The 11,764-nt window shown below is 42.3% G+C and overlaps 1 protein-coding gene and 1 long non-coding RNA gene across 2 annotated transcripts; one reads left to right on the top strand and one right to left on the bottom strand.

Annotated features, from left to right (window-relative positions):
* Positions 1-3,031: 3,031 nt before the first annotated feature.
* Positions 3,032-5,035, top strand: LOC116358321 (uncharacterized). The gene is made up of 3 exons (XR_004206214.1): positions 3,032-3,321; positions 3,478-3,661; positions 4,074-5,035. It is a non-coding gene; the product is annotated as an uncharacterized LOC116358321 (long non-coding RNA).
* A 235-nt stretch (positions 5,036-5,270) lies between these two features.
* LOC109874326 (uncharacterized) lies at positions 5,271-11,182 on the bottom strand. The gene is made up of 6 exons (XM_020466187.2): positions 10,958-11,182; positions 8,792-8,939; positions 8,597-8,649; positions 8,245-8,342; positions 7,843-8,011; positions 5,271-7,522 (listed from the first exon to the last, which is right to left on the bottom strand). The coding sequence occupies exons 2-6, from the start codon at positions 8,928-8,930 to the stop codon at positions 6,101-6,103; spliced, it is 1,881 nt and encodes a 626-aa protein (XP_020321776.1). The 5' UTR covers positions 8,931-8,939; positions 10,958-11,182; the 3' UTR covers positions 5,271-6,100.
* Positions 11,183-11,764: the final 582 nt, after the last annotated feature.

The raw sequence follows: 11,764 nt of genomic DNA, 5'->3' as shown, positions 1-11,764 counted from the left end.
AGTTATTGCATAGTTTAGAACTGTGCTTTGTGTCATTGTCCTGTTGTAGGAGGAAATTGGCTCAAATTAAGTGTTGTCCACAGGGTATGGCATGGCGGTGCAAAATGTAGTGATAGCCTTCCTCCTTCAAGATTCCTTTTACCCTGTACAAATCTCCCACTTTGCCAACACTAAAGCACCCCCAGACCTTCACTTTGCCTCCACCATGCTTGACAGATGGCATCAAGCACTCCTCCAGCATTTTTTCTGGGTCTCACGAATGTTGTTCTTTGTGATCCGAACACCTCTAACTTAGATTCGTCTGTCCATAACTCTTTTTTTCCAATCTTCCTCTGTCCAATGTCTGTTCTTTTGCCCATCTTAATTTTTTATTTTTATTGGCCAGTCTGAGATAGCTTTTTCTTTGCAACTCTACCTAGAAGGCCATCATCCCGGAGTTGCCTCTTCACTATTGACATTGAGACTGGTGGTTTGCGGGTACTATTTAGTGAAAATGCCAGTTGAGGACTTGTGACGTGTCTGTTTTTCAAACTAGACACGCATGTCCTCTTGCTCAGTTGTGCACTGAGGCTTCCCACTCCTCTTTCTATTCTGGTTAGAGACTATTTGAGCTGTTCTGTGAAGGGAGTAGTACACAGTGTTGTACGACATCTTCAGTTTCTTAGCAATTTCTCGCATGGAATTGCCTTCATTTCTCAGAACAATAACAGGCTGACGAGTTTCAGAAGAAAGTTCTTTGTTTCTGGCCATTGTGAGCCTGTAATCGAACCCACAAATGCTGATGCTCCAGATACTCAACTAGTCTAAAGAAGGCCAGTTTTAATGCTTCTTTAATTAGAACAGTTTTCAGATTTGCGAACATAATTGCAAAAGGGTTTTCTAATGATCATTTAGCCTTTTAAAACTATAAACTTGGATTAGCTAACACAACGTGCCATTGGAACACAGGAGTGATGGTTGCTGATAATGGGCCTCTGTACACCTATGTAGATATTCCATTTAAAATCAGCTGTTTCCAGCTACAATAGTCATTTACAACATTAACATTGTCTACACTGTATTTCTGATCAATTTGTTATTTTAATAGCTTTTCTTTAAAAGTGTAGAAGTCAGAAGTTCAGCCAAATACATTTAAACTCAGTTTTTCACAATTCCTGACATTTAATCCTATAAAAAATTCCCTGTCTTAGGATCACCACTTTATTTTAAGAATGTGATAGTAGAGTGATTTATTTCAGCTTTTATTTCTTTCATCACATTCCCAGTGGGTCAGAAGTTTACATACACTCAATTAGTATTTGGTAGCATTGCCTTTAAATTGTTTAACTTGGGTCAAACATTTTGGGTAGCAATCCACAAGCTTCCCAGAATAAGTTGGGTGAATTTTGGCCATTCCTCCTGACAGAGCTGGTATAACTGAGTCAGGTTTGTAGGCCTCCATGCTCGCACACGCTTTTTCAGTTCTGCCCACACATTTTCTATAGGATTGAGGTCAGGGCTTTATGATGGCCACCCCAAAATCTTAATTTTGTTGTCCTTATAAGCCATTTTGCCACAACTTTGGAAGTATGCTTGGGGTCATTGACCATTTGGAAGACCTATCTGCGACCAAGCTTTAACTGACTGATGTCTTGAGATGTAGCTTCAATATATCCACATAATTTTCCTGCCTCATGATGCCTTCTATTCTGTGAAGTACACCAGTCCCTCCTGCAGCAAAGCACCCCCAAAACATGATACTTCCACCCCCGTGCTTCACGGTTGGGATGTTGTTCTTTGGCTTGCAAGCCTCCCCCTTTTCCACCAAACATAAAGATGGTAATTATGGCCAAACAGTTCTATTTTTGTTTCATCAGACCAGAGGACAAAAAAGTACGATCTTTGTCCCCATGTGCAGTGGCAAACCGTAGTCTGGCTATTTTTATGGTGGTTTTGGAGCTGTGGCTTATTCCTTGCTGAGTGACCTTTCAGGTTATGTTGATATATAGGAGTAGTTTTACTGTGGATATAGATACTTTTGTACCTGTTTCCTCCAGCATCTTCACAAGGTCCTTTGCTGCTGTTCTGGGATTGATTTGCACTTTTCACACCAAAGTTTGTTCATCTCTAGGTGAAGTCTCTAGGCTGCGTGATCCCATGATCTTTGTACAGATGAACGTGTTACCTTCAGGCATTTGGAAATTTCTCCCAATGATGAACCAGAGGTCTTGGCTGATTTCTTTTGATTTTCCCATGATGTCAAGCAAAGAGGCACTGAGTTTGAAGGTAGGCCTTGAAATGCATCCACAGGTACACCTCCAATTGACTCAAATTATGTCAATTAGCCTATCAGAGGCTTCTAAAGCCATGACATCATTTTCTGGAATTTTCCAAGCTGTTTAAACTTAGTGTATGTAAACTTCTGGGCCACTGAAATTGTGAAACAGTGAATTATAAGTGAAATAAGCTGTCTGTAAACAATTGTTGGAAAATATAGGTCTCGTTTTACTGTGGTACTTTTGTACCTGTTTCCTCCAGCATCTTCACAAGGTCCTTGCTGTTGTTCTGGGATTGATTTGCACTTTTCGCACCAAAGTACATTCATTTCTAAGAGACAGAACGCGTCTCCTCCCTGAGCGTTATGACGGCTGCATGGTCCCATGGTGTTTATACTTGCTTACTGTTGTTTGTACAGATGAACGTGGTACCTTCAGGCATTTGGAAATTGCTCCCAAGGATGAACCAGACTTGTGTAGGTCTACAATATTTTTTCTGAGGTCTTGGCTGATTTCTTTTGATTTTCCCATGATGTCAAGCAAAGAGGCACTGAGTTTGAAGGTATGCCTTGAAATACATCCACAGGTACATCTCAAATTGACTCACATGATGTCCATTAGCCTATCAGAAGCTTCTAAAGTCATGACATTATGACGACCCTTCCACTCTGTCTGACGAATTCTTTCTCTTTGCTCTTGTTTTCCTTAATAGGTTGTCGGTGGGTGGAGCCGGGAGGGTCGTCAGCGAAATGGGACACACCTGGGCTCTGGTGTCTCCCAGGATAAATGCACCTCTTCCCCATTCATTAAGGAGATGCTCTCCATGCAGACACAGATTTTGGTTGTGGCTGTTTTCGGTTGCTTGCGTCTGCACCGTTCAACACCCCTCATTATCACATTTATGCACGCAACCTCTCCCTTATATTACTGACTACTCACACCATTGTTAATTATATTTAGGTTACTTTAGTTAAAATATATTTTGTTATTCTATATCTCCAGGTTTCCTTTTTTTGTTACGCACTTTTCTCCAGTTCGTGACAAGTGGGGGCTCATCCGCGATAAGGTTGGTTCCTAGACATTTTGGCGTATAGCACTTTGTTGCATTATGAAGGACTAATACTCGTGTCATTTGGCTTACTAGTATGTGTGTTGTGTTTGGGAGAGAACTTGGAGTTAATGTTAAACTCTGTACGTGCGTTGTTTGCATCTTTTGTTACAGATGTAATTGTTTGAGATGTAATGTTTTGTGCCCAGTACTGGTTGCCTTTGTTTGTTTGGTAAACTTGCAACTGCAGTGGATAGTTTGTGTGCTGCGTTGGAGAAAGTAAATTGGTTAGTTTCCAGGCCCATGCCCAGGCTGAAGACTCTTGCTCTACTTGCTGTTGGGACATTGGTTTGAGGAGGTGAGTACAATTTGGCTGTGTACCTCAGTGGGAGATTTCCTCTGTTAGGCTTATTACAAAGTGAAACATGTCACTATGTTGGGCATGGTTATTTTGTTTATTTTTGAGTGGTGTCTGTGGACTGAACAGTTGTCTCGGGGGCACATCTGTGACTTGGGGGAATCTGCTAGCGTGCTGGGTGGTTTATTTCCTTGCCAGCGGGTTAGTGTGTAATTACCCACCGCAAATCCGCACGAAGACTAGGGTTGAGTTTCTGTAGGTTTTGGGGAAGCTCCATATATATCTCATCTCTCATCTGTGGTGCCCAGTGTGATTGTCATTTCTCTGGTTGTGGTCTGGTGTGCTCAGAGGGGAAGAGCCCTTCCACTCTGTCTGCCGAATTCTTTCTCTTTGCTCTTGTTTTCCTTAATAGGTTGTCGGTGGGCAGCGCGGGAGGGTCGTCAGCGAAATGGGACACCTGGGCTCGGGTGTGTCCCAGAATAAATGCACCTCTTTCCCATTCATTGAAGAAACTCTATCCATGCAGACACAGAATTTGGTTGGGGCTGTTTTTGGTTGTTTGCGTTTGCACATTTCAACACCCCTCATTTATCACATTAAATTGCAGCTGTTTTTACCACAAATATGAAAACATTAATATTTACTTCAAGATTCTAAACTAACTGATACTACTGTATATACAATCCTAATGGTAAATCAGCCTTAGTACTAATGTGGGCTGCACATTTTTATTGAACAATATATGCTAAATAATTCTAATATAACTATAAAATAAGTCTGTTTTGGTATTTTTTTTTATTTCAGATAACATTATTTACATGTCTGATGTTTAAAAAAAACTAAGTTGCTATTTTGCTGTGATTGTTGCTTTTTCCAATAGTTTCTTATCAGGGTCATAATGACCCCAGTTGGTAATCCGTGTATGTAAAATGTTTGTAGTATGAGGGTTAATATATTGAACAAAAATATAAACACAACATGTGAAGTGTCGGTACCATGTTTCATGAGCTGAAATAAGAGATCTCAAATGTTCCATCTCTAAAGCTCTTGTTGGGAAAAACAAATTCTGATTGTCTGGGCCTGGCTGCCAGGTGGGTGGACCCATTGCTGTGCCCCTGCCCAGTCATGTGACATCCATAGTCTAGGGCCTAATGAATTTATTTCAATTGACTGATTTCCTTAACTGTAACTCAGCAAAACCTTTTAAATTGGTGCACTTATGTGTCAGTTGACATGTGTTTTTAGTGTTTTTTTTTAGGAATATAATTATTATTTATTCTCTCCCTTTTCATTCAGGGGAACCTGTGTTTAAGGCTATGTCCTGTTAAACACGGAATTATACATTTCATGTAAAATAAACCCTGTGGAATTACGCATCTGGCACAACAAGCTCTGGTCCAAAGTCAACAGACAGGTGCTGCTGTACAGACATGTTTCTGAGGAATATACTGTAGTTAGCGTGTAGTTTCACACTGACACTGCCTGGCATCTCATTTATGTTACAGCCACAAATAACACATTCTGTTTCAAAGTTCCGTGACCGTTTCAAAGTTCCACCTTGGTTAGGGGTTTTACAAGATTAGAAGTGACAAGATTAGAAGAAAATAAGGAAGAAACGATCAGAATATTTATTGTGTGAAATATTTGCCAACATTACTTGTCGTAAAATAAGAATAGGAAAAAAATGTTTTACAAATATATATATAGTCATGACCATCATTCACCCTATGAATGGCACACAATCCATGTCTCAAGGCTTAAAATTCCTTTAACTGTCTCCTCTTCATCTACACTGATTTAACAAGTGACATCAAAAAGGCACCATAGCTTTCACCTGAATTCACCTGGTCAGTCATTTGTTTTGTACACTCAGTGTATATAAAAACATTCACATTTTCATAATAAAACTTCTCTTTTACATTTTATTTGTATATACTGTAATTGTTCCTCCTCAAAATGGTATGGCTCACAATTCTTAACACCCACAAAATGTACCTTTGCTGTCTACGTGGTAAACCTGTAGTTTCGTGACTGTTATTCAACTTTAAAAAATATTTCTTTCTATGCTACTTCATGTTCAAAACAAATCCCAGAGATGAAGGCACAAAAATAATTCATTTTGGATAATAACTTCACTCCAGTGCATAATAATTGTTAGCAAGCTTCAAAAGATAAAAACACCGAATATTAAAAGACAATTCATATTCTGTAGTATTTCAAAAGTGCTACATTCCCTTTGAACTGTGTCTTATAACTGAAACAGTACTCTATATACATGTATATTTGTTGTGTCAGGGCATTTCTCTATGCAATATAGTATGTACAGTAATGCATGCTTTTTCAAGCGTCCAATGTCAACATTGACATGTTACATCTTTTGCCCAGAGTGCATCTTGTTTTCTGTAAATTAGCAGGAGTGTTGGCTTGTTGCATTTCTGTTCACGAGGAGCTTGAGATGAGCCTCTTTAACTTCATGAACTCCTCAGTTGTCAGTGGTATTAGAGAGGAAGATGAGGGGTCCACCATCAAAGCCTTCCTAGAGTTTTCCACCATTCCCTGGGATGTGTCTGTACTACAGGCTAGGGATGTGGGGCCTACATCATCCTGCTCCAGAGACTGACTGCTGGGGTGGATCTTCAAGGGGATTGGCTGGGCTCTGTCCCGTAGATCATGGGGGTGCATGGGACTTGGGTGGTAGGGCCTCCTGGTGTTCTCCTGTTTCTCCCAGGGGTACAAGTCCCTGCTGGCCGGGTTATGTAGGGTGCTCCCTGATAGCTGAGCCTTGTAGCTGGAGATCTGGTATGGCGCCATGGGGTGGCGGTGACTGGAAGTAGGGGAGGTGGTGGTGGGGCTAGGCAGGTTCCTGTACCTCTCCAGACTCCTCTCCCTCAGGTACCCAGAGCTCCTATCCTGGTCTCTGTGAGGGCTGTGGAAGACCTGGTCAGCATGGTTCGCCATGGTGAGGGAGATGTCGGTTCTGGTCTGTGTCCTCTCCCTTGGCTCTGGTGGTGTTGGACCCTGCAGGGATGGAGCCCCAGGCCGTGAACCAGCAGGCCCACACAGCAGGCCTCCTTTTATCCAGTCTTGGAGAAGCGCCAGCGGGATCTGGATCTCCATCCTTCCCCCTGTCTCTCTGGGGGGGCTGGGCAGAGCGCAGCTGAGATTGAGAGGCCCCGGACTGTGCTTGGGGCTTTCTCCCCTCTCCCCCCTGGGCCAATCTGGGTATTCTCTCTTCAGGGGTCTAGGGACGTGGACCATGGAGGGGGCGCTGGCCTTGCGACTCTGCAATGGACAGGAAACGGGGGACTCTGTCTTCATGCCTGGGCTGGAGGCTGGAGTCGGGCTGTGGGAGGAACCGCCAGAGGAGGAAGTGAGGTCGATGACATAGCCATCTCTGGTTGCCAAGGGGTAGAGGTAGGATCTCTCGGGGGGTGACTTCCCCTCCGGCGTCTCACAGCCCTCGTCTTTAGCCATCTCCTTGGTGGGGTAAAGCGGCGAGGGCGTATTCAAAAACTTTGGGGATTTGTTGGAGGGAGGAGGGGCAAAGGACGAAGCAGGCTGACCGCCTAACTCTAGGCAAGATTTCTTGCAACTGAGGTTGAGTGGCTCATTCCAGTCTGAGGAGCACTTGTACCGGTTGGCCAGGAGGCGCAAGCGCTCCAGAGGCTGCTTGGCCCTTTCTGTCTGCCCTTGAGGGGAGGGGAGATATGGGGGTTGGGGTCTGGGGTGGCTGCTGGGGGTCAGAGGTGGGTGGACATAGGGGGGCAGAGCGGGGTGGCTAGGGTGGTGATAGTTTGGATGGTAGTGTGCAGGCATAGGGACGATCCTCACTCTGGAGTCTGTCAGGAAATGATGGGGGTTCTGAGAGGAAAAAATACCAATAATGAGTCAGTCAATTCATGTAAATATGTGTGTGTGCTTGCATATGTGTCTTAGTGTGTATGGCTGCATTTACAGAGGCAGCCCAATTCTTTTTTTCACTAATTGGTCTTTTGACGAATCAAATCAGCTCTGAAAAAGATCTAATGTGAAAAGATCTGATATGATTAGTCAAAAGAACAATTAGTGGGTAAAAAAAATCTGAATTGGGCTGCCTCTGTAAAAGCAGCCTTTGTGTCTTTGTCTTCATCTGTGTGCGGGCACTTGTCAGTGTTTGTGCGTATGTTTGCTTGTTAGTGTACCTGTTGCTGGGAAGTCTGGAGAGCGCCATATGTCATGCTACGTTTGGCTGTCCTGGGGCACTCTTCCTCCTCACTGAGACTACTGTAATGTAAACGCTTCTGCTGGTGCCGTGGCAGGACCTCCATGTAGTTTTCTCCTTTTACATGACACTCATATGCCAGAAGCAGCCTACGACAACACAAATGCCATTTTTGAAACTGCACCAATTAAAACATGCCACGCACACACATCACTGACTTGCACACGTATACTGTATTGAGGGTCTCTACCTGGTAATATTCAAAATATCTGTGTCAAAGACATGCGAGCACACAGCCATGTGGACAACCGCACACGTCTACGCACACATACACGCAAGCACACATACATATAAGATGTTAGATACGTTTTCTTTGACATACTTCTCATAGTGTCTACGGGTGCAGGTGGCTGCACTGGTGCTTCTGGGGTTTCCTCCCAGGGTGTTGTATACTTGCTTCCACTGCTGCTGGGTCGTTACCTGGTAGAAATTCGGTTTCATTTTAACATGGTGTCGTTGTGTACATTGTAACAAAAACATACATGGAATGTGGCCCCATTATAATAGTTCTAAAACTGGTGAGAGGGTTGATGAGGAACGTTTCCTTTTAAGTACAACTTTCCAGGATGTTCGGTGAACTCTGGGGTTTGACTTGCAACATGAATTGCTCACACCTATTTTAAATCGAAAAACTGAAACCTAATACACGTTGGAAATGATTGACATTGTTTTACCTGGAGGTAGCCGCCCATGCTTTTCACAGTCTTGTACATCATGAACAGATCGACTAGAAACACAGAACAAATATACAGAATATCAGCTATACATTGTCTGAGAGATGTCAACAATTGCTGTGTGTGAGTGCATGCAGTGTGTGTGTGTGTGTGTGTGTGCGCGCACCTATGTTTCTCTGCGTGCAGTACACTCACTTTGTTTGAAGCCCAGGTGTGGTATTCTCTCTATGGGTGTATCTCTCTTCTTCATGTACAGATAGAGGTCTTTGAGGAAGGTCTCCTCTCCCATCTCTTTCTCCTGTTCTGAGGGTCTCTCCTCTTGCGCCTGGGCCATGATGTCTGCCTGTGAACACACACACACACGACGCAACCACACCATTACCACAACGTTTACACATTATCCCGAAGAAGACAACAGCATCGTGTTGTTCATGCATCATTGACGTTCATAGTTAACATTTTTCATAATAGCCAAACAGTATTTTACAATCATTTATCACCACATACACAGGTGGGTCCCCAAGCGAGATCTTTTAAAGCACGTTTTCTGGAGTTCCACACATTTTGCCATGGGGGTTTATACGTTTAGATAACTGGCTAGACTAACTTATCAATCTAAAAATTGTTAGCTGACATGGCTATTCAAGTGATTGTTAGTGACTAACAAAACAGGAGACGAACTGCTGACGGACAACCAAATTCTACTATTCTAACTCGCAACAGTAAATTGAAACCCTGACTGAGTTCCTTTGGGTCGGGGAGCGACCGCTCGCTCATGTCGCTTAAGCCCGGATACAGCTGTGCACATTCTGTACACAACATATTTACAATGCACATAAAACATATTTGACCGTGGCTTGACTGCAAATCAAACAATGAGTTTGACTGATGAACGGACAAATAAAACGACATGTTTGACTACTGTATGCATTTCAACAGGTCTTTAAGGGCCCACAGTCTCTTGATTGACTGACAATCGGTGTTCCCAAATATAACTAATTGATGATGATGACTAAGGTTGTTTGACTGATCACGGTTAAATCCGTTGTTTGACTGATCACTCAACCATGTTTGTCCCTGGCACAGTGGTATCAGTGTCAACACCCAGGCTGTCACAATCAGCAAACATTGCCACTGAGCTGACTGTGGTCACGGCATAGATCAGAGGCTTGATCAATGCAGTCACTGTTTCCTATACTTTTACTTAACTGTTGTATTGTTTTCTATTGGAGAGGACAGACCAATCATAGACTAGGGATGCATTCAGTGAGGTGAAGCGTTCACACTGCAGATAGAAATCCAACAAATAAACCCAATATTATTCCCTATTTTGCTTACTGATAAATCATGTTATACACAATACTTTTCTATCTAAATGTTGTGTAACTTTTCACCTTCCTGAAAAGACCGCTGAATAAGTGCCAGATGTGCCCTGCCGAGCTAGGAAAGTGGAGAATAGTCAGAGACGGAATATGGCACAGTCTCACACTTGGTCCTGTGAGACGTGTACATATCTTTGGGCTACTTTATTGCTCAACATGTAATTGAGATCCACTATATAGTATAGAGTATATTTTTTAAATATGTGTCTCATGTTTCTGTCATGTTTTTTATTATGCTGTTTCAGGCATTGATGTATCTACTATAAATCTCTGAGAGATCTGTCTTCTATATGGTCCTTCATTGGCTACTTCCTATGTGAATTAAAAGTAAAAATATTGTGCTTGTCTTATTATTTCATTAAAGTTTGTTATTATCTATGCATAGTCAGTTTAATAACTCAACCTACATGTACATATTACCTCAATTACCTCGACTAACCGGTGCCCCCGCACATTGACTCTGTACCGGTACCCACTGTAGCATTTCACTGTAAGGTTGTATTTCGGCGTATGTGACCACAAACAGCAATTTGTTTCTGAGACACCAGAGAGTTTGAGAGCAATCTAGAGCGACACCATCACTCCATGTGTGTTGACATACCAATGGCTGGTTGCGCTATGGATTGCGAATCGAATTAAATGATATAAATATATTACGTATTACATAATGACATATTACAGAACTAAAATAGGGAAAATAGTTTCTTCCACTTTGGGCATTTTTTCCAGATTAAATTCCATATCCCCTTTTTGTATTGAATAATTATGACATTTAATGGAAATATGACCCTAAATCACACAAGAATATGGAGATACCGTTAGTACCAAAGAGTATTTTCAGTAGCTCCAACATTTGACCACATCAGTGCCTCCCCTCAGCTATGAAGACTTAGGAAATTGGGAAGAAACCAAGATGATATCAAAACCAGCAACCAAGCTGTATTAGAGTAACACTAGAGTATTTAGCGGTGGCGCTCACCTGTGATTTCAGAGACAGAATAGAGGTGGCTAGGTCTCAGTCTCAGGCCTCCACACCAGGCTGCAGCGCATCCACAGGCTCTATAGATCAGTGTTTTATATCTGCAGATTGGTAGCTTCAATACAGTCTCCACTCCTGTTTTCCACAGTATTGTCACCTCTCCCTGTCACACACACATACTAACGCACACCTGTCCTGTGCCTTCTGAATGACACCAAGGTCCAACGCTCTTGGGGAGGTGAATTCCCAGACTTCTTCCTGCTATGTGTTGGAAGTCAGACCAGTCCAACCTGTTCATGGTAGAATGTCAAAGGCTTGGCATCAGAATAGTCCACAGAATTAGGTAGGATTTTTTTCTTTTTAATTGCTGAGAGAAAGGTCTTTTGTTCACCATTGGTGGTGATGACAGCAATTCAGTCATGCATAATTATTATTTGTTTATTTGTTAATGCCTTTTTCCTGTGTTGATGATGCTTACGTTAGTAGATGGTGAGATGTAAACCGATTTTAGGCAGGTATGTGGCCCTTTGCCCAGTAGAAACCAGAACTAGCATCAAATCAAATCAACGTTTATTTGTCACCGAATACAACAGGTGTAGACCTTACAGTGAAATGCTTACTTACAAGCCCTAACCAACAGTGAAACTTTTAAGTAAAAAAATAGGCATTAGGTGAACAATAGATAAGTAAGGAAATAAAATACAGTGAATAATTGTTTTTACATGTTTTTTTATTTAACCAGGTAGACCAGTTGAGAACAAGTTCTCATTTACAACTGCGACCTGGCCAAGATAAAGCAAAGCAGTG

Source organism: Oncorhynchus kisutch, linkage group LG29 (genome assembly GCF_002021735.2).
Source record: "Oncorhynchus kisutch isolate 150728-3 linkage group LG29, Okis_V2, whole genome shotgun sequence".
Lineage (NCBI taxonomy): Eukaryota > Metazoa > Chordata > Actinopteri > Salmoniformes > Salmonidae > Oncorhynchus > Oncorhynchus kisutch.
The sequence above is the reverse complement of the archived record's forward strand: the minus strand, read 5'-3'. Positions and strand labels throughout refer to the sequence as shown.

Coding starts and splice junctions, on each gene's coding strand:
- LOC109874326 (XM_020466187.2), bottom strand. CDS start 8,930: ATGGCCCAGGCGCAAGAGGAGAGACCCTCAGAACAGGAGAAAGAGATG. Junction 8,012..8,244: donor ACCCGTAGACACTATGAGAA/GTATGTCAAAGA, acceptor GTGTTGTCGTAG/GCTGCTTCTGGCATATGAGT. Junction 7,523..7,842: donor TCCAGACTTCCCAGCAACAG/GTACACTAACAA, acceptor TTTTCCTCTCAG/AACCCCCATCATTTCCTGAC.